The sequence below is a fragment of the Lathamus discolor genome, chromosome 3 (genome assembly GCF_037157495.1).
Source record: "Lathamus discolor isolate bLatDis1 chromosome 3, bLatDis1.hap1, whole genome shotgun sequence".
NCBI classification, from domain to species: Eukaryota; Metazoa; Chordata; class Aves; order Psittaciformes; family Psittacidae; genus Lathamus; species Lathamus discolor.
The window spans coordinates 17115320-17134377 of record NC_088886.1 but is presented as its reverse complement, the minus strand read 5'-3'; the positions used below and the strand labels follow the sequence as shown (position 1 = coordinate 17134377).

General features: G+C 46.9%; 1 protein-coding gene across 4 annotated transcripts; it reads right to left on the bottom strand.

Annotated features, from left to right (window-relative positions):
* Positions 1-1087: 1087 nt before the first annotated feature.
* Positions 1088-19056, bottom strand: THAP4 (THAP domain containing 4). Of its 4 annotated transcripts, none has more exons than XM_065673775.1 (6): positions 18886-19052; positions 16349-17505; positions 6145-6304; positions 3313-3422; positions 1887-1990; positions 1088-1294 (listed from the first exon to the last, which is right to left on the bottom strand). In XM_065673775.1, exons 1-6 carry the CDS (start codon positions 19023-19025, stop codon positions 1175-1177), a joined length of 1791 nt encoding a protein of 596 aa, XP_065529847.1. In that variant the 5' UTR covers positions 19026-19052; the 3' UTR covers positions 1088-1174. The 4 variants fall into 4 exon arrangements, with proteins under 4 accessions (XP_065529847.1, XP_065529848.1, XP_065529850.1 ...); XM_065673776.1 differs by lacking the exon at positions 18886-19052 and adding an exon at positions 18367-18536; XM_065673777.1 differs by having other exon boundaries at positions 1206-1730; positions 18886-19056.
* Between the last annotated feature and the right edge of the window lie 2 nt (positions 19057-19058).

Below are 19058 nucleotides of genomic sequence, written 5' to 3'. Positions count from 1 at the left end.
GCATTGTTGGGTCCTGTTTCTCCAATGAATTGCCAGAAAAGATGTCTCCTCCCATTGCAAGGGCTTTTCCTGCAGCAGTGCCTCTTGCCTGATGGCCATCTATTACCAATATTCAACCACATTTGTTTTCCTTCACTCCACTGCCATCCACTATATATGGCCAGGATAGATTACTGGGGCTCAGTTACACTTGAGAACTTCCATCAAGGGGCTGGAATACAATCAAGAAGCAGCAGATCAAAGCCTTGAACACCAATCACCTGGTGAGGATCCATTACAGATTCAGCCTCTCAATCCCTCCCCAGCCCTGGCACAGGCTGATGCCCAGCACAAGACAGCTCTTGTGGGGACATGAGCTGATGCCACCCTGCAATACAGCCACAGCTCCAGAGTGCACCTTCCGGGGGGTGCATCCTCAACAGGGATGAGCAAAGCAGCATAGAAGAAACAAGTAATGGCCCCTCTCCTCCTGTTGCAATTGACATTCTTCCCTCTCTACCAGTTCTTGAGCCACATTCAAGAATATTGGTACCATGTCAGGTTGGAAGGGACCTTACAGGATCATCCAGTTTCTGACGGCAGCACATTCTTCCTGAAGTTAGGTGAAGCCTGGCTCTGTGCTCCAGGACTGCCCCAAGTCCTTTCAAGTCAGCTGGACAGCATCATCAGGATTGGGTCCTACAACAGTTCTCTGTCTCACAGTAAGTCACAGGTGCTCACTCTGAATATTTAAGCCAAATTTCATCAGGCAGGAGCTGGAGTTCTCAGGTTCTGTCACTGCAGTATGAATCCATTCCTGATCCTGCTGCTTCTGCAGCTTTATTCAGGTTCATGAGAAAGGTCCCAGAGGTTGGAATTGCACCCCAATGCCTAATGAACAGGAATCAAAAAGCCCCTCCACAACCATTGCCAGAGCAGAGGAGGGACACACAGACCACTGTGCAATCATGCCCGAAGACACAGCTATAAAAATAAAAGCTTTTTTATTATTATTTTTTAATATACCATTACAGAAACATCTGAGTAACACTCTCAACAGGACAGGCAGCTCCGCATCCCCAGGGTGAGCGCAGGCAGCTCCGGGATGTGCCATGCTGTGCTCCCAAGCTGCCAGTGCTCCCGGTGCACGACACTCCGCTCCTCACCCTTGCAGGGAGACGTGGCCCTCCTGGCATCAGGGTGTCACCTTTTTGTAGGTAATGTGGAGGTGCTGAGTCATGGGCTGCGTAGTGGTTGCCATTGAGACAGTTTGTTCGAGTTTCCCATCGGAATTGAGCCTGAATTTTCTGGTAATCTAAAAAAAGGAGTAGGAAAATGAAGAATAAAATCAAGCAAACAGCTTCCACAGGATAGATTTCTCACCAGTGCTTTCCACCTTCCCTTTGCCATCCTTGTGTTTGCTGTTAACGCACCACAGATGGAAGGATATGCTCAGTACAGGCACACAAGCTCCAGTGAAAGGCAGGCATTCCTAAAATACCCTGATGAGGCCAAATACTGGACATACCTACATGTGCACCCTGATACTGTAATTAATCCAGAAGACCAGCATTAAGAAGTAACACCACTACCGTACAAGGGTATTTAGACACGATTTTACTATTCTCTTTCCTAAGGAGCTGCTACTGGCCACTTCTGGAGGCAGGATTCTGGGCTGGCTGGTCTGATTCAGCACATCAGTTCTTAATGATCCCTCTGTGTCTTGTAATGTATGAAACATCTTCTGAAGGCTGTAACAGAAAGGATAAGCCAGGATGCCTTGCAATACCACCAAGAACTCCTGATGGCAATCTGTAATCAAAGCATGCTCATCGACCTGCCCTCTCAACTAAACACTTTCCAGGGCTAGCAGTATTAGGTGAATTTTTCACCACATGTACACTCACCTGTTCTACATGGGGCTTCTTGGCAAAGGAGATCCTGGCTATAGAGTGAGATGCTATAGACAGCTCTTGTCCATTCACCTCCCCTTCCTCCACCTCCACCAGACCTAGTGAAAACAAGGTCATATACACTACTAGGTTACAAAGTTTACTCAACAATGTCACAGTTATTAGGCTATGCAACAGACCACCACTCTCCCTGAAGAACAGTTTTGACCGCATACTGACACATACTGACAACTGCAAATCCATGCAACCTCAGACATGTAACGCTGCTTAGAAAAACCTAGTCAGACAGACTTACTCATAACATATGTGAAAAATATTGCATTGCAACTGGCAGCTTTCCCTTCAGAACCTGCTCCAGAGTTCTAGACGCAAATTTAAATGTCAACTGGGTTTTAACACTGTTTCACTTACAGTAATTTAGACATAGATCTTATTCAGTACCTGTAAGGCATGTAAAAAGTACCAAGGCACTACTACATCCACATGGTGGGAGATTCTCCTGGTTTAGGAACCAAGAAGACTGTACCGAGATCACTCTCAAAGACTGTTTAGGGAACAATAGGAAAGAAGCTTCCCTGCTACAGTGCTGCAGAGGCTCTTGGCAGTGCCACAGTCTAAGCAGGGTGTCCAACAGGGAAGCTGCCATACTGGTCATACCAAATAGTCCTGAATGGAGAGGCTGCAAAGGGGGTTTAAAACCACCACAGCCTCACCCTGCCAGGGTCACAGTCTCGACCCTGCACTGTACAATCCAGTATGGCAAGTGTTGACATTGGTAACAACAGTCTAAGTGGGATCTTCAATCTCTCCCTACTTTGTACGAGCAGCTGGCCAAATATGACACGATAAAAGAAGGACACACACCAAAGCATGCACTTCTATACCTACCACAGGGTCCACTGTGGCCAAGTCACAGAAGCAGCGGCAATGAAGCATCTTATCTGTATGCATTCCCCTGCCCCCCCACAAAAATAAGACTAGGATGCTATGCAGGCATCAGGAACGTCACGGGCCACTTGTCACCTGTCATCATTAAGGCTTAGTCTGCAATTCTTGTTAGAGGCAGATGTTCTGTTGATTTACAAAGCTATGTCTGCAAATACCAACATATAATTTGATAAAAGGATACTTCTCAAGTCTCCTGCATGCATGGTATTTCAGTTTGCCTGTCCTTGCCTTGGCCCTTCCTGCCACAGAAAGCTCGAAAGCTACAGTGTCTAGACAAAGCCACACGGCCAGCCCTAGGAACAAAGTGCTTTTGACACAAGCTCATTTATTAATTTGTTTTCACTGTGGGTTCAGCTTGAAAAACAATGAAAAAGATTAAAAATGAAACTGGGAGAGATGCAGTAATTTTCTGGACAAGTGATGACAGGGCAAGGACCTATTCTTCCCCCCAGTGTGGTTATTAGGTGTGTACCTGTGTTCTGAGCACTGATGAAGGCCACCTTATTCGTGTCGGGTTTGAGGCGAATGAATCCACATTCTCGGTGCATGGGCTTCCTGGTGTCTGGATGGAAGGCATTGAACCTGAGGGGAAACCGGAATACAAAAGCTGCTGTTTGTTGCACTGAAAATAGCGTTTGGCCTAATTTCATCTCAGAAGCAATGGTATTGTATTTACCCACATGATTGCCTCCAGGATTATCTGAAGAGTAAATGACTGACAATGCTTCATGCTTGGAAAATGTTAACATATAAAAATATGGTTCCTTTACAGGCACAGCTATTCCTCAGTGGCTGGAGTTATTTAAGTTCAAGCTTCAGATTTTTCACAGCTCCTGGGTCTTTAAGAGCTAGCTGAGAAAGTCCCTCAGGAAGTCAGACATTTCACAGATGCTGAAGCCATACTCTGTCTCAAATACTTCCTTTTCTCAAATAAATATCTGGAATTACAATATCATCTTTATTTAGCTTTTAAACCTGGCAAGTTGCTTGGGGTTTTTTTGTGTATTACTTGCTGCAGGCAGTAACAGAGCAGACTTATTTCTCTCATCACCCCCTTCAAAAAGAAAAAAAAATTATCTCAGATTCTTATTTGTCCTTCATGAGGCTTTACAGTTGCATGTTTAGCCATTTAGTCACATGCAATGTGGATGATTTTATATATATCATACAATGTTCATATATTACATTAGTGCTACACCACTCCTGAGTCTACACAGGTAACCAAATTAAACAGCAGCTTGAACACAACAGCAAGCTAGGTATCTATATAATGTAGCAGACGATCCTGTTGGTGTTTCTAGACTAATCTCTTTCTTTTCATACCACTTTTCACAGTTTCCCACTCTGCATCCTTCTGTAGGAAAGGAGACGGAGGTAACCTCAGAGCTGCTAAATCTGCACAAGAACTCCCTCATGTGACAGCAGTTTCCACACATGCCTCTGCTGTGCAACTGGGATGTGCCTACTGGAAATGGCCAACACAAGTCACCTTGGGCACTGTGACCCATCCTGGGACTGTAGATTGTACTGTCAGCTGCCAGTCCCATGGTGGCAAGTGTGCAAGAAGAGCTTGACCAAGGAGCTTGTCCAGGTGCTGGCATGTCAGAAGCTGGAGCATTTATTTATTAAAGCAGCTCTGAGAGCTGAAAAGCCCAAAGCAAGTATCTCCTTTGTGAAGTAAAATATAATGAATCACGTTGAGTCAACATTTCCTAGACCACCAGCAGCACAGGCACAGCACATGGTACCCCTACACTTGGTACAAGAAACCTGTGGGTTTCCTGGAGATCAGGAAGTAGAAGCTCAGCTAAGGCATGCAGTTGAGTAGTGTAGGTGCCTCACAGCTACTTCTTGCTCCTCCTGTTTGGTTTTGTCTGTATATAAAGGAGGTCTCCTCCTTTTAAACTGTATGTTACAGGAAGAACCAGGAATGACTTCTGCCAGTGGTGCAGGGATGCATCTGCGCTAAGGGACTGTCCTAGCACCTCAGCCCCTGTGCTCTGCAGCTACTGAAGCCACAAACCCTATGGAGTCGTGCCTCATTGTGGGATTATCTAGCATCACAGGAAGAACAAAAATCAGTCTCCTTACAGTGCCTGAAGTATTCAGGAGACATATGGACTGTCTTACAACAGTAAAAAAAAAAATTGACTTAAATCAGCAAATGTTCAGAAATTGGAGAGGGAGATGCAGACAGAGCATGACTGTCAGAGCTTTGCTTCTTTTGGAAGCTGGATTAAAAATGTCACATACTGAGCTCTGCTCCAGTGAACAGTACACACCAGAAACACAAAGCATCTTTCAACACAGCACTGGCATTGTGTAATTGTTCCTTTCTCTGGTTTTCAAAGCAATAAACTTTCTAACTTACCCTCTCAAATAAGTATTGGAGCAGCCCTGAACATTTAGCTAACATGTCACTTCACTTCCTCTAGATTTCTTTTTATTTAGAACAATTACTTGCAACCAAAGATGTTAAGCTATCTGCCTCCTATCCCATGGAGTCTGTCAAACACTATTTCTTTTCAATTTTCACAGTGGTCAAGACTGAGGACCATAAAATGGACAAACTTGACAGCCATGCAACAGCTCCTTCATTTATTTTATCTCTAAGTGGGAGTTTCACAAAACACAACGACAGCAGTTGTCATGTTATTACCCAAAGACCCATTTCTAATTAGACAGCTGCTGCCAGCAAAAACAATGAGTTTTTTTTCTGGCCATGAAGACCATACATCTTTTGGCTAACATATGCACCCAGTGCACATCACGTTGAAGTGGAAGAATCACTGTTCTTTCAAAAGGCAGGTATGGAATTTGCATAAACAATAGCCATGCCCATGCTGGGGCCAGTCCCGGTACCTTAAGTTACTCTCACTATTCTAAGTTATGGTCACAGTCGCAGCACCCTGAGGTATACTTCTCACTATGTAACTCAAGAACTGTACGTTGCACCATGCTCATAGCCCTCATCCTGTCCACGTGTCCTGCACAAGTTCACAGGTGTGAACTCACTTCTGAAAGCCTCTGTGGAAGTGCACTTGTACTCTCGGGTGAGTGATTTTTCAGTGACTGCAGGTGTGCAGCTCTGGGCATGTTGTAATAGCATGCCAATTAATCACAGGTTTTAAAGGAAAACAGAAGTCAGACCATACAGTTATGTATTATTACATCATCTCATTTGGTAAGTGAAAATCTGTTTACTTTGCCACCAGAAGAGAAACATAACCAGCAAATCTCTCTGGAGCCATGCCTGCTCCAGTCCAAAAGCTGCTGCCAACAGAGACAAGACCCCATGACTTACGAGAAGTTGAGCATGGGCTGCCCCACATGAGAGATGTGCACTTCTTCAAGGTACTGGAAGGGCTTCATTGTAGGGAAGGTGCCATCTCCTGGTGGGTCTGAGAGCCATGTACCCAGCATCCAGGACAGAGGTTCCATCACAGGATTCAGCTGCGGAGTCTCTGAGGGAAGGAGAAGAAAGAATGAAGAAAGAAATTGAGGGATCTGTGCTCTGCAGGTTGCCGAGAGCTGCATACAGCTGGGCGGAGGTGAGCACAAAACACCTCAGGAATGGTCCAATGCAGCAGCAACACTTTTCTCTAGGGCAGTGTCAGCTTCAAGGTGCAAAGGGAGATGGGGAACAGTCACAGAAAATAGGTGTGTTTTCAAACCTGCTCTTGGCCTTACATAGAGCACTTTTTCAGGTGGCCCATTTCTGCCTCCTCTCTGTTAGCTTGATCTGAAGGAAAGCCCCCTCCCATCTATACACAAGGAAGACAACTGAAATCTCAACATAAAATAAATCACTAAAGGATAATTAAATCTCTAATGCTCTGGCCTGATTCTTCCCAAGCACCAAGTACGTACTGCTCCTGTTTGTTTCAGAGGCTAAGGAAATAAGTCCTCAGAGGAAAAAAAGGCTGCAAACATATTTAAGATCAAAGTTTGGCTGCAGTTTTTCTGAAGAGGTTAACAATGACCTGCACTTGTACAGAGACACAGGGATCATTCAGGATTTGTTCTCCTTAGGCTCCGAACTAAGGTTAAGTGAAATGTTTTAAAAAGACTATGGAACTTGCAAGTTAAAGCATAAATAGAAGAGAAAGCTACTTCCCTTTGTCATTGCTTTTATTAAAAGCAACCAAGGTCTGTTTCACAACGTTAAAACTTCTTCAACAAATCACTTTAGAAGAGGGGAGTTGAAGGGCGTTGTTTTCACACCTAGTAATATCATTTAATATGAGAACAAGCTACCCGCCCAGCTGGTCTAAAAGGCACAAATTCACCTCAAGAGGTGATACTGTGGGTAAAAATTTGCTTGCTCAGTCTGAGTTTCACTGTGCTCACTCCCAAATGTCGAGCTAAAAAGTTTGAGTGAGGAGGAACAGTATGCACCTCAAATGCCAAAGACAGGGCAAGCGGGAAGGTCTCCCAGATAAGAGAGACACTTTTGTTATTCATCCTCCCACAGACAGCAGGTTTCGGAAAGCAGCTGGCATGTCAGCAGGATGCAACCAATTAATCTTCTTTACCCTGAAGTATTTTGCAACTGAAGCAACATGAGAAAACATGACAGCTCCCTATGAAATCAATGATAAAAATCTATGGCATCAGTCAGCCTTTGCAAAGGCTGTCCTGACAGCCTGTGTGTTCACCACCAGCGCAGAGGTGTGCAGAAGGGGTGCCTATAATCCACACAGCAGTGCTAATGTACAGGACAGTATTTTGATGTACTTACCTTCCACCTGTACTGTGAGCAATCAAAGCAACAGAACATTATGTTCTGGTGTAGCAAAGGCCTCAACACAGTGATGACTGATAACAAAAGCCCAAAAATTATTGCTACATAATACCCCATACTCCTACACCGCTTGTTAAGAACCAACTTCCCTTTCTACTGTCATGTTGAGAGCACGTAGTTTTGCAAGTAAGTAGAGTACCACTACCCCATCCAACTGGTATTTGCCTTTCACTTGCTACTGCACACACTGCGTTTCTTCCCAAGTTTTTTTCAGGCTCACACTCCCACTGTGGAAGGGAAGAGCAAAGCTCTGGAAAAGCCAGAAGACACTGCACCCTGGGCTGCTGCTGCCCTCTCCTGGGTCAGGAGGTGGCAATAAATCCTACAAGCAGGATGCTTTCTGCTACCAGAGTGTTTGTAATACGGCACTTAATTTTCTTCTGCTTACCAACCTTCCAGCATTACAGGAGAAAGCGTCAAAAATGACAGGTGAAGGAAACAGCTTTAGCTATTTCCACTCTTTATACCTGGTTATAAACCAAGAGAAGTCAACTGATTGTTTCCAGCACCCACAGCTTGACCCCATTGCCCTGCTGTGCAGCCTGGCTAGAGGGGCAGCCTCGTCTCACTTCTAAAAAGCTGGACTTCTAGACAGCTGAAAGGTAAAGTGTAACTGTATATCCTGAAGTCTATGGCATGTGGGCAAACAACATGGCCAAGCAACCATTATTACCTGATAGCAGTGAAGCCAACATGAGATTTTTAGATCTTAAGTCACCTGGAAATGCTAAGAGTAACAAACACTGGTGGGAAAAAGGACCAGAGACTCAATGAAGTGCGGAAGAGAAGACACATCCTGATCACATCCTATGCAGTGCTCTTCTTACCTTCAGTATTGGTCTCTGACTCACAGACTAAATCACGTTTTCCCCCTGGCAGCCTCCTGTTCCAGAGGGCTGAGCTGAGAATGGGAAAGCAAGAGTGGGGAGGCAGACAGGAGAGAGGCTAGTTGAGTCCATTAGGAAAGAAGTGATTTGAAAAGGTATTTGTTTCTTATGTCATGGCTTGGGTAGGTAAACACAAGACTACTGAAGCAATAAGAAGCAGAGTTTAAAGAAGAATATATCTTTGCAGAGCTGCTTTGTTTCAAGCAACAGGTTTATAGATGCAGTCACTGTCAAGAGGAATTTTACTGACGAAGGAGCATGTACTTCCCTTTTTTAAAGACCTAAACTCCTGGCACATCACTTTTACAAACAACTTGCTACTATGGCTTAAAGAGAGTGCTACAATAGCAAGAATACAAACCACACCCGAGAATTTTCAGTGCAAGAGATATTTTCTGTATGTTTCAAGCTTCAGACTCAGATGGGGTGCTCTTAATGCTGGTTATCTTGTATCCACATGCAGAGAATTCCTTTATAATCTAATACTAAATCTGGACCTAGCATATTCAGACCTCCATTTCTCTATGAAATCCAACTGAAATCAGCCACAACACAAGTTCCAACAGCCTGCGAGACAAAAACCGCATAAGGTACACAAGTGACCTGATCACCTACATCTCTTTCGTTCAGGAAGCCACTCCTGCCAAAAACTGCCATGCCCAACAATCAGCTCTGTTTCACCATCTGACCCTACTTCATCCCTCTGAACTCACAGATGAACTGTTTCCTCATCTTTCTCATTCACAGAGGGGTTAGAAGTCAAGTCCCTCCCTGCTCTAGTCACTAACAAACTCGGACTGTGACCAGCTCCCACACTTTGCAGCAGGAGACAGGGCACTCTTCCTGCCATGAGACAAACCAGACAAAGCTGTCTGGACAACCCTCTCGGGCCATGTCTGCACAGGCTTTAGCCAGCATGGCTCTCAAATAAGATCTCTGGTGGATTTTTATCCACACTGGTACAAATTCCTACACAGCTTTATCAGCAAAACTGTGGAATGAGTAGCCAGCTGGTTGGTAACAAGGCTATGGCATTCTCCCTCCCTATTCTGTTCTCATGAGGCTCCTCCTGCAGTCCTGTGTCCAGATCTGGGGCTCCCACTACAAGAGGGGACATGGAGCTGCCCGAGTAGTCCAGAGGAGGCCACGAAGATGCTTCAAGGGCTGGCGCACCTCTGCTATGGAGGCAGGCTGAGAGAGCGGGGCTTGCTCAGCCTGGAGAAGGTTCCAGAGAGATCTTAGAGCAGCTTCCAGTGCCTAAAGGGGCTACAAGAAATACGGGGGGACTACTGACAAGGACATGTGGTGGCAGGACAAGGGGGGATGGCTCTGAGCTGACAGAGGGGAGATTTAGATTAGATTTAGGAAGAAATCCTTCCCCGTGAGGGTGCTGAGGCCCTGGCACAGGGTGCCCTGAGAAGCTGTGGTTGCCCCATCCCTGGCAGTGTTCAAGGCCAGGTTGGACGGGGCTTGGAGCAACCTGGTCTAGTGGAAGGTGTCCCTGCCTGTGGCAGGAGGATGGGAACTGGATGAGCTTTAAGGTCCTTTCCTACCCAAACCATTCCACGCTTTCCTCTAAGCTGCAGGAATCTTAAGCAAAAAAAACCAAAAAAACCCAAAACAAAGCAACTCAAACAAAAACAACCCCCAAGCAAAAAACCAAATTCACACAGCCTCTTCTCAGTCTTCAAAGTACTGGGTCTAAAGCCACAGCTGGGCAGCCTCCTGCAGTCCTTTCTGCAGTGTCACTTACTGGATTTAAATCATCATTAAGGTTCTGGCAATTAAGGAACAGCACTGTTCAGTGCACCTTTGCTATATTTAAGCACAAAAGGTGGCTTTGTGCCCTGCTGGCCTGAGTGTTGCACCCATTTATGCACTCTGCTGATGTTCCCCACGGTAAACCAGTACAGCACTCCTAGCAGTGACATGCACTAGCTCCATCTCTTCTCTAAAAACTGGGAATGTGATTATATTTACAAATTTTCACCTTCTTGCCCGTCTTAGTAAGTAATTTCATGACCAAGCACTAATGTGTTATTGCCTCTGTTTCTAATCTCTGTGATAAGCCAGTTATGATACAATAGAAACACTGGACATGAAACTAATCTGGAATGTGTACCTGGCATGGTCATCAGCTCTGTACTTTGGAAGTCATCTGCTGGGAACTATTAATAATTAGACCTTTTACTTTTTCTCCTTGGAGAGCCAACCTATGTGGGAGACAGCTTTATTCCTTCTTTCCTTTCCTCCTTCCTCCAGATGTCTTTATTCTTCTCTAGTCTGACTACAACAGCTTTAGAGAATTTTAAAGATTTTGAACAGCCTTTGAATACCCTTAAAACCAGCCTGGGCCTTTTGCTGGGAACCTGCATGTTGCTGAACATAGTTTGGGTCCTGTTTAAGGTTCCTAACTTCAGGTAACAACTATTTAAGAATACCACTCAGAGATCTTCCCCAGGGCTGGAGAGTTATGAGTGACAGGGTGTGGGGGATAGTATGGACAAGGACCTAGGGCAGTGGACAGCTCCACTGCTTCAGGAGTTCACCCCTGAGCAAGTGTAGAATCCAGAAAAACTAGTACAATATTTGGAAAGAGTATGCTGTCATCGTGCAATTCCAGAGACACAAATCACTGCAACATGCTGGGGCCTGGTCCGAGAAGAAATGGATATGAAAATCATCACAGTTACTAAAGGAGAATGGAAGCAAGGCCATCACAAGAACAGGAGCAACAGGCAGAACAAGCGATAACCTCTGGATCCCTGTCCCCAAGAGAGCTACAGGATATGCAGAAAGATTTCAGCATCAGCCAGGTGAGCTGCGATACTTAGGTGAGCTGGAATAGCCAGGTGGCTACTCCAATGCTGCGATAACGGAGCTGAACTAGTAGGGAAGCCAAGCAGCTGGGAACACTTGCTAGGGAAGAGAGAATTGACAAGGCAATTGAGAGAGGGACTCAGCCTGTCAGCTGACTCCTGTCAGCCAAGAAGGCAAGACTTCAAGGAAGATGTTATATGCTATCCAGGCAAGTGGAATGCAATAGAGACAATCAGGTTTACTAGAATGTGTGGATCAGATGGCCTGACACGTCAGTCCCACAGGAGTATACGGCTCTAGTAGACACTGGTGCACAGCGTAACCTGATGACATCAAGCTGTCAAGGAGTAGAACCCGTCTGTATTTCTGGTGTGACAGAAGGATCCCAAGAGGTGATTGTACTGGAGGCTGAAATCAGCCTGACTGGGAAGGAGCAAAAAAGCACCCCACTGTGACTGATCCCCAGGCTCCATGCATTCTTGGAATAGACTGTCCCAGGAACAGGTATTTAAGGGGCCCAAAAGGGTACTGATGGGCTTTTGGTATTGCTGTCTTGAAGATTGAGCAAATTAAGCAGCTGTCCACCTTGCCTGGTCTCGCAGAGGATCCTTCTGTTGTGGGGCTGCTGAAGGTCAAAGAACAACAAGTGCCAATCGCGACCACAACAGTGCACCAGCAGCAATATCACACCAACCGGGACTCGCTGATTCCCATCCATAAGCTGATCCATTGACTGGAGAGCCAAGGAGTGATCAGCAGAACCCACTCACCATTTAATAGCCCCATATGGCCAGTGGGAAAGTTCAATGGAGAGTGGAGACTAACAGTAGACTATAGTGGCCACTACCAAAATCAGAGGAGGAGGTGACACATGCAGAGGAGGCCCTACTGTACAACAAACTACCAGAAAGTGAGAAGCAATATTCCTTGTTTACTGATGGGTCCTGCTGTATTGTGGGAAAGCACTGGAGATGGAAGAAGTCCCCCACGACAAGTTGCAGAAACTGCTGAAGGAGAAGGTGGGTCAAGTCAGTTTGCCTACGTGAAAGCCATCCAGCTGGCCTTGGACAGTGCTTAACAAGAACAGCCAGTACTTTATCTCTATACTGACTCACGGATTGTGGCAAATGTCCTGTGGGGGTGGTTGTAGCAATGGAAGCAGAGCAACTGGCAACGCAGAGGTAAAACCATCTGGGCTGCTGCACTGTAGCAAGGTACCATTGCCCAGGTACAGAACCTGGTGGTGAAGTGCTATATGCTTACGACGGTGAAAGCCACCACTGGATGGTGGAACCTCAGCTGTTCCTATCCCAGAGAAGGCAGAAAAAAGAAGTCACAAGCAGCACCAACCATCTCAGAACAAAATCACTTTTCTTCCAAAATCAAGCTCCAAGTTACTACCCAGCTGCCAGGTTAGCAGTGCCTGCCCTGGTAGAAGCAATCTTTCTGACAGCACATCTCTGCAATCCATTGTAACTGGACAGGGACACACTGCTGTTCAAGTCCTGCTCAGACAAATGAAAGTAAAGCATCTTGCATCCTTGTACAACCCCACTTCTCAGTGCCACTGAGGAACAGGATTTCGCTGGTTATTTTCTGCAACACAAATGAAAACCTATTGCCACCTTGATGGGAAACACCACCTCAGGCCCCACAGACCAGGCATGAGAAATCCATCTTGGCACACCACCAGTCATTTAATGTTCCAAGTCTTTCTGCTTGTCCCCAAAGTTCAGCTATGATTCATTCATATGTAAAAAGCAGAAATAACCCAATTTCTATGCTGGCTTTCTACAAATATTTAAAGATAAATCTAAGCTGGAAGAAAATATGATTTCCTACACATTCCTAGCAAAATTCTAACCATTTTTCACATGGGCTAATTTTGCAAACTCTCCTGCCTTTAATATGACCTTCACGAAAGCAGACACACAGTGCTAAAGTCCACATATGCTCAAACAGCCGAATTCTAACAGCTTTACCTCTGATAAATACAGACACTTCAATCCCGTTGAATCATACCTGTGTTCGTTCCACTGCCAGCCATAGTTCACAGGGTTATTTTCCTATTGCTTAGTCTAGCTTTCTAACCACCTTTGCCCACCAGCAAGTGCTTTGCGCAGGGTTCCTAAGATGGCTATGAGGGAAGTGATCTCATGATTAGGTAGAACAAGTTATCCCAGTGCCTGCTGGGAGATGTAGTTTTACAAAATGCCCAAACTTGAACACATTAAGACAAGGTGATCTTGTGGAAGGAGCATCTCTGATCTTCTGTATCTGCTAGCACTGGGGGAGTATGACACAGCAGAGCTACAAAAACTTCCAAGCAGAACAAGATGGTCAGTTAGTACTTGTGTATCGTGGGACAGGGCTGTTAGAGCAGTCTCCCCTACCTCAGGACACTGGATCCATATTTGCTCCCTGGCTCTCCCTCATTTCTCCCAGTGCATCCTATTGTTCTCCAGAAGACACATCTAACCTTGTTCTGTCTGGTACACTGTGCCTAACTGCACTCCTCTGCTGGAAGTATTCCTCAACCTGTCATCCATGGACCTCAGAAGTGGCTCACAAAACAGCAGGAAACATTTTCCTACCAAACAAGTGAGCAAATTCAAAGTTTAGATGGAAAAGATCACTGTAGCAGCTGTGGACAAAATTACCCAGGACTTCTAAAACCTGTCAGACTATTCCCTGTTAAGACATGTTGGGCAACAATGCTTGGGTGCTTCATAGGATCATTTAGGTTGGAAAATACCCATTGTGACAGAACACACTGCGAGCCAAACTCACCCAGACTGAGTCACCAATCCTCAAGTGTGGCTGGCAGGGACTGCACATACAGTACTTCTACTGAAAGCTGCTCTTTCCAGCCGTCTGTAGTTTGGGTACAGCCAGCAGAAATTAACTTGTCTCACTGGAGGAAAACACCAGCTGAGAACTAGTACCAAAATGAAGATCTGCTTAATGGGTGCAGGCTCAAGCTCACTTTTCTGCTCAGGATTTTGTGGAAGAGGTTGAATATCAGCAAAGAGAGGTTCCACAGTGCATAGAGCTGGGATGCAAACACGTAACAACCTGCACAGCCACTCCAGTTACTGCACTTACATTCCCCATCCCCAAGGCACCTTTGCATAGAAGAAAAAAATACGCAGGCTCAGGTTCACAGCTAATAGCATCACCTCAACTACACATCAGATGATTAAGGACAACTGAAATGGAGCTACCAAAGACTATAATTATTATTAACCTAGTATGCCAGTTGACTGTATTTGCATGAATACCAAAAAGCCTTTCTTCAATTCAGCTTTGTATTTGAGCAAAACTTAGTGTCTAGGCATAAACAAGACTCTGCCCAGCAGCAGTCAGCTACACTTATTCAGGTGTCCTTACCCATGCGAGCGGGGTTTGAACTAGATGATCTTAAGGTCCTTTCCAACCCTAACTATTCTATGATTTTGACTGCCATAAACTCTTACTATGAGCACACAAAAAGCATTGCAACGCAGAAGAGCACCCAGATTAAGCTTAAAAGAATAAAAAAGCAAGAAGTGAGCCACCACCAACAAACCATTTAAAAAGGTCACCAGCCAAAGTGTTCCATAAGAACTGCCCATCGCTGACAGGACATTATCAGGTAATGAGTTGATCGATTCACTTTAAGAAATATAATTTTCCCTTAGAAAACTGATATGTCATTCTTATGTTCTTTAGAAGATATTCTTAATACGTAATTCTCATGTTCTCTAAGACATATGTATAAAAACCTCCATCTCACGAAAGAGAAGAAAAATCATAATGCTTTCTAGAATAAAGAAGAACATCCTTCAGGACACTATTTTTGCAATGAGTGTTTCACTGAAGGTATTCCAACAAAGCTAGACACCCTTTTTCATATGAATGTGTGTGTGTGTGTGTGTATATGAGAATGACAATTATGGAATACTAAAACTGTATTTAGTTCTTTTCTTTGTTTAGAAGAAGCCATGAGGTTTCTTCTCCTAAAGAAAAGAATGAGCATTACCATCAGGGAATAGCTAATCATCCATGGGTGACAACTTTTCCAAGAAAGCCAGACTCATGCCCCCTTCAGAAGGCAACCCAACATCTTCCCAGCAGCCACACAAGCATCAACACATCATCACATGGTCCTAAACTCTTCCCCAAAATTGTATCTTGCAACTAGAGTCATTGTACAGAAGTTTCCTCAGCTGTATATTACAGCACTTTTTTTTGCAAGAAAAAGGGTTATGGCCTGACTTGACCTCTCCGTAACAACCTTTTTACAGGACTTTAACCCTCACCGAGTTCCCCAACATTTTCAGGTGTCTCTTGGTTTTCATTTTTAGAGATTCACCATCTCTTCCCACTTTATTATCCGTTTCCTGATGGCTTCTGCCTTCCGAAGAAGGAAATGATCAAACCAAACATAGACATTCAGTCAGAAAAAGTGACCTTATTGTGTTATCACACCCCTGTCATATTTGATACCTACCACCTCACCAAGATTTCCTATCTCCCAAGCACTGAGCACAGCATATGAAATCTAAGATCAGAAGCACTTCTTACATCACTGGAAAAGGCTCCAGCAGCTTTCTCAGATAACTGCTGCCCAAGACAGCTCATTTACACACCACAAAAATCCACAGACATACTCCAAAGGAAGGCAAATCCCAACAGGTGCTATTGAGTCACAAACAAGTTAAAACCCAGGAAGGAAAAAGTCATCACAGGAGTTGTCTGCAACATCATGACCCAAAATACCACTCCAAACAAGAAATCGCCCTCAGAAACTTTTGGGATGTAAGAGACAGCTCATCTGCCCAAAACCCTAATTCTTTCACCAGTATCTGTTGGCCGAACACAAGCTGCTATTACTCCTTCCAAAAATGTACCTTTCTCCTACCTTCTGCCCATCATGTCTTTACAACCTCTAACTTAAACAGCCTCTTATTGCTAAGAAAATGATGCCTCAACACAAAGCCACTGGGCATACTGACCACAGTCCTGGGATAGCAGGCTGTTCAAGTAAGGGAAACTGATCCTCTTCAGCTCATCTAGCTTCTCCTTCAGCTTCCTGACTTGACTGTCAGAGCGACTGACCCTCTGCCTCAAAAGTCTCAACTCTCCGTTCTTCTTTTCTACCTGCTCCCGCAAGCAGCACACCTGACTTTTGCTCTGCCTGGAGGAGAAACAGTACGAGTGGAGGGAGTCGATGAGTTTGCAAGCTCCCGAGGCTGACATGATAACCTCATTGATTGACATGGGGTTGGCATCTGTGTCACCCTTCCGCCCCACCACAGCCTCAGCAGCAGGCTGAGGGGTGAGGTCTGCTGGGGATGCCGACAAACCCTGCAAAGGTTTCTGAGGGGTGGCGGTGAGGGATGAAGTAGGGGAGCCTTCCACTATAGCCTTATTGTGCCCCATCAGATGGCTGCTGCAGCTTGGTTCCACGTCTCTCTTTGGCCTTTTCCTTTCTAGCTGCTCTTTAGGGAAAGACGGCCTCTCTCTGGCATGCTTAGAGGAAAAGCTGTATGAATGAAGGGAGCCGATGAACTTGCAAGCACCAGAGGCGGGAGGGGTGAAGTCGTCGACCGACACACCACTTCTGTCTGCTACCCAGCTCCCCGTCCAAGTGGCTTTCCGGCAGTCCTCCGCAGAAGATCTCTCAGGCTTTTTCTGAGGGCCAGGCTTTGCAATCAAATTATCACCTAACGTCCTTCTCCGAGGGCTGTCCAGCTGGCTGTGGAGGTTCTCTTCCTCCTCAGACATCGATTCGCATTTCGCTTGCAGCGATGCCTCCTCCATCTCCTTTGTCCCTTGCATCACCATGAAGTCCTTGCCAGAAGATGAGGTCCTTTGCACTACCTCACAGCCTCCTTCCCTTGGGTTTTCTCCATCCTGCAGCGGCACCTGGCTCGCTATTTTTCTTCTGCTCCTGACATAATCCAGGTTGTCGTGCTTTTTCTCCGCAAGCTGGAAGATTGTAGGAACAGCAGTGGGCTTCAGCAACCGGTGCTGGTCTTCCAGCCGCTTAGAAAAGCTGTCTTTGGTGAAATGCTCGCTGCAGAGAAATGAGTATTTAGTGGGAGTCCAGTTGTCCCTTTGAACAGCTTTCAGCCACTGAATCAGACGCTTCGAATCCTTCAGAGGGAATCTAAAAAAATCCAAGCAGACAAAACCCGTGTAAAAATAAACTGCATTTTAGAAATCAGAAGGGTTGGTACTCTTAGGTTTAGGAAGTTTTTGTGAAAGCTGTACGTTAACAGGTTACGCTCTTTAGTTCACGTCAGGCCGAAACACACGATATTGGTTTCCCTCCATTAACAGCTCCACAAACAGCACAGAACAAGTGTTGTTTTCCTTTTCATCAGCAACTGACCCATTACTCAGCTGTCCCATCTGCCCTACGACAAATACAACAGCCTGTCCACAAGGAACGAGGATGCGATTGAACACTCAAATGCTCCAGCTCGGGCAGCACACTGTCCACTCGCTGCCTCAGTAACCCCGTTCATGTTTATGCCGGGTCCATTTAATAACGTAAAAACACCTGGACCGATAAAAAAGACCCAGAGCAGTTGAATGAGGTGCCTTTTCCTGACAGAGTCGCACCACTTGCCTGAGATAAAGACCTTCCCTTAGGGACTCACCAGCGGCAGCATCCCCAGCGAGGCCCCTGGTGCGGGCAGCCGCTGTGGGGACAGAGAGGCCTTGGTGTGAGCCTGGGCCCAGGCCCTGCGGCAGCAAGGGGAGCTCGCAGCTGCCAAGAGCCGTTAAGGAGCCCAAAACCGGTCCCCGGCGCTGCAGGAAACAAAGGGCGGCCGCTGCCGCTCGGGGCCCGGAGGTGTCGGGAGGGCCGGGCAGGCACGGCGGCAGAAGCACCGCGAGGGCACACAGCCGCCCCGAGCCCGGCCGCCGGGCCGGAGCGAAGCCGAGAAGTGAAGGAGAAGCTGGCACGGCACCTGCGGAGGGCCGGGCGCGTCGGGGCTGAAGCGGGCCGGGCGGCCGCCCTTACCTGTGGAAGGAGACGGCGCCCCGGTGCGCCTTCCCCTGCCGGTTGGAGCAGTTGGCGGCGGCGCAGCAGATCACCATCTCCGGCCGCCGCCGGCCGGGCCCGCCCCGGCCCCCGCCCGCCGGCCCGGGCCGCCGCCTGCCGTACAGCAAGATGGCGGATTCAGGTCACCCCGGCCGCCCCTCCGCCTTTGGGGAAGGGGTTTCTGTACGGCACTACCGTCAACCAAGATGGCAGCCGCCACACGGCCGCCGCCATTTTGGCTGAGGCGCTGCCGTACAGCGCCGATGCTGTAAGGCGCGTGGGGAAGGGGAGGGGGATGAGTGGGATATGGGGGATCGCTCCCGGCGCCACTCGCTTGCCTCCTCGGCGCTGCAGGGCGTCCGCCTCCCGACGAGCCGCTCGGTCTGCGGCAGCCGAGCCGTCAAAGACGTCTCCGAGAGGGACCGGGCAGGGGAGGTCTACCCTCCCGGGGGACGAGGGGCAGGGCTCGGCCGGCTCACTACAACACGATGCTCGCACCCGTACACCGGAGCTTTCCCGGGCGTACGTGTCAGGGGCCGCTCCCGCCGGCGTCGTGCGGAACAAACAGCGCCCTTACGCGGCGTCACGCCGCCTTCGCCTAGCCCCAGCTCCGCTGCCCACACGGCGCCTCTCCCCATGCCGCGCCGCCTCTCCGTACGGCAAAATGGCGG

Coding starts and splice junctions, on each gene's coding strand:
- THAP4 (XM_065673775.1), bottom strand. CDS start 19,025: ATGGGGAGAGGCGCCGTGTGGGCAGCGGAGCTGGGGCTAGGCGAAGGC. Junction 6,305..16,348: donor CCTGCTATCCCAGGACTGTG/GTCAGTATGCCC, acceptor TCCTTCCCTCAG/AGACTCCGCAGCTGAATCCT. Junction 3,423..6,144: donor CAGCCCATGCTCAACTTCTC/GTAAGTCATGGG, acceptor GTTTCCCCTCAG/GTTCAATGCCTTCCATCCAG.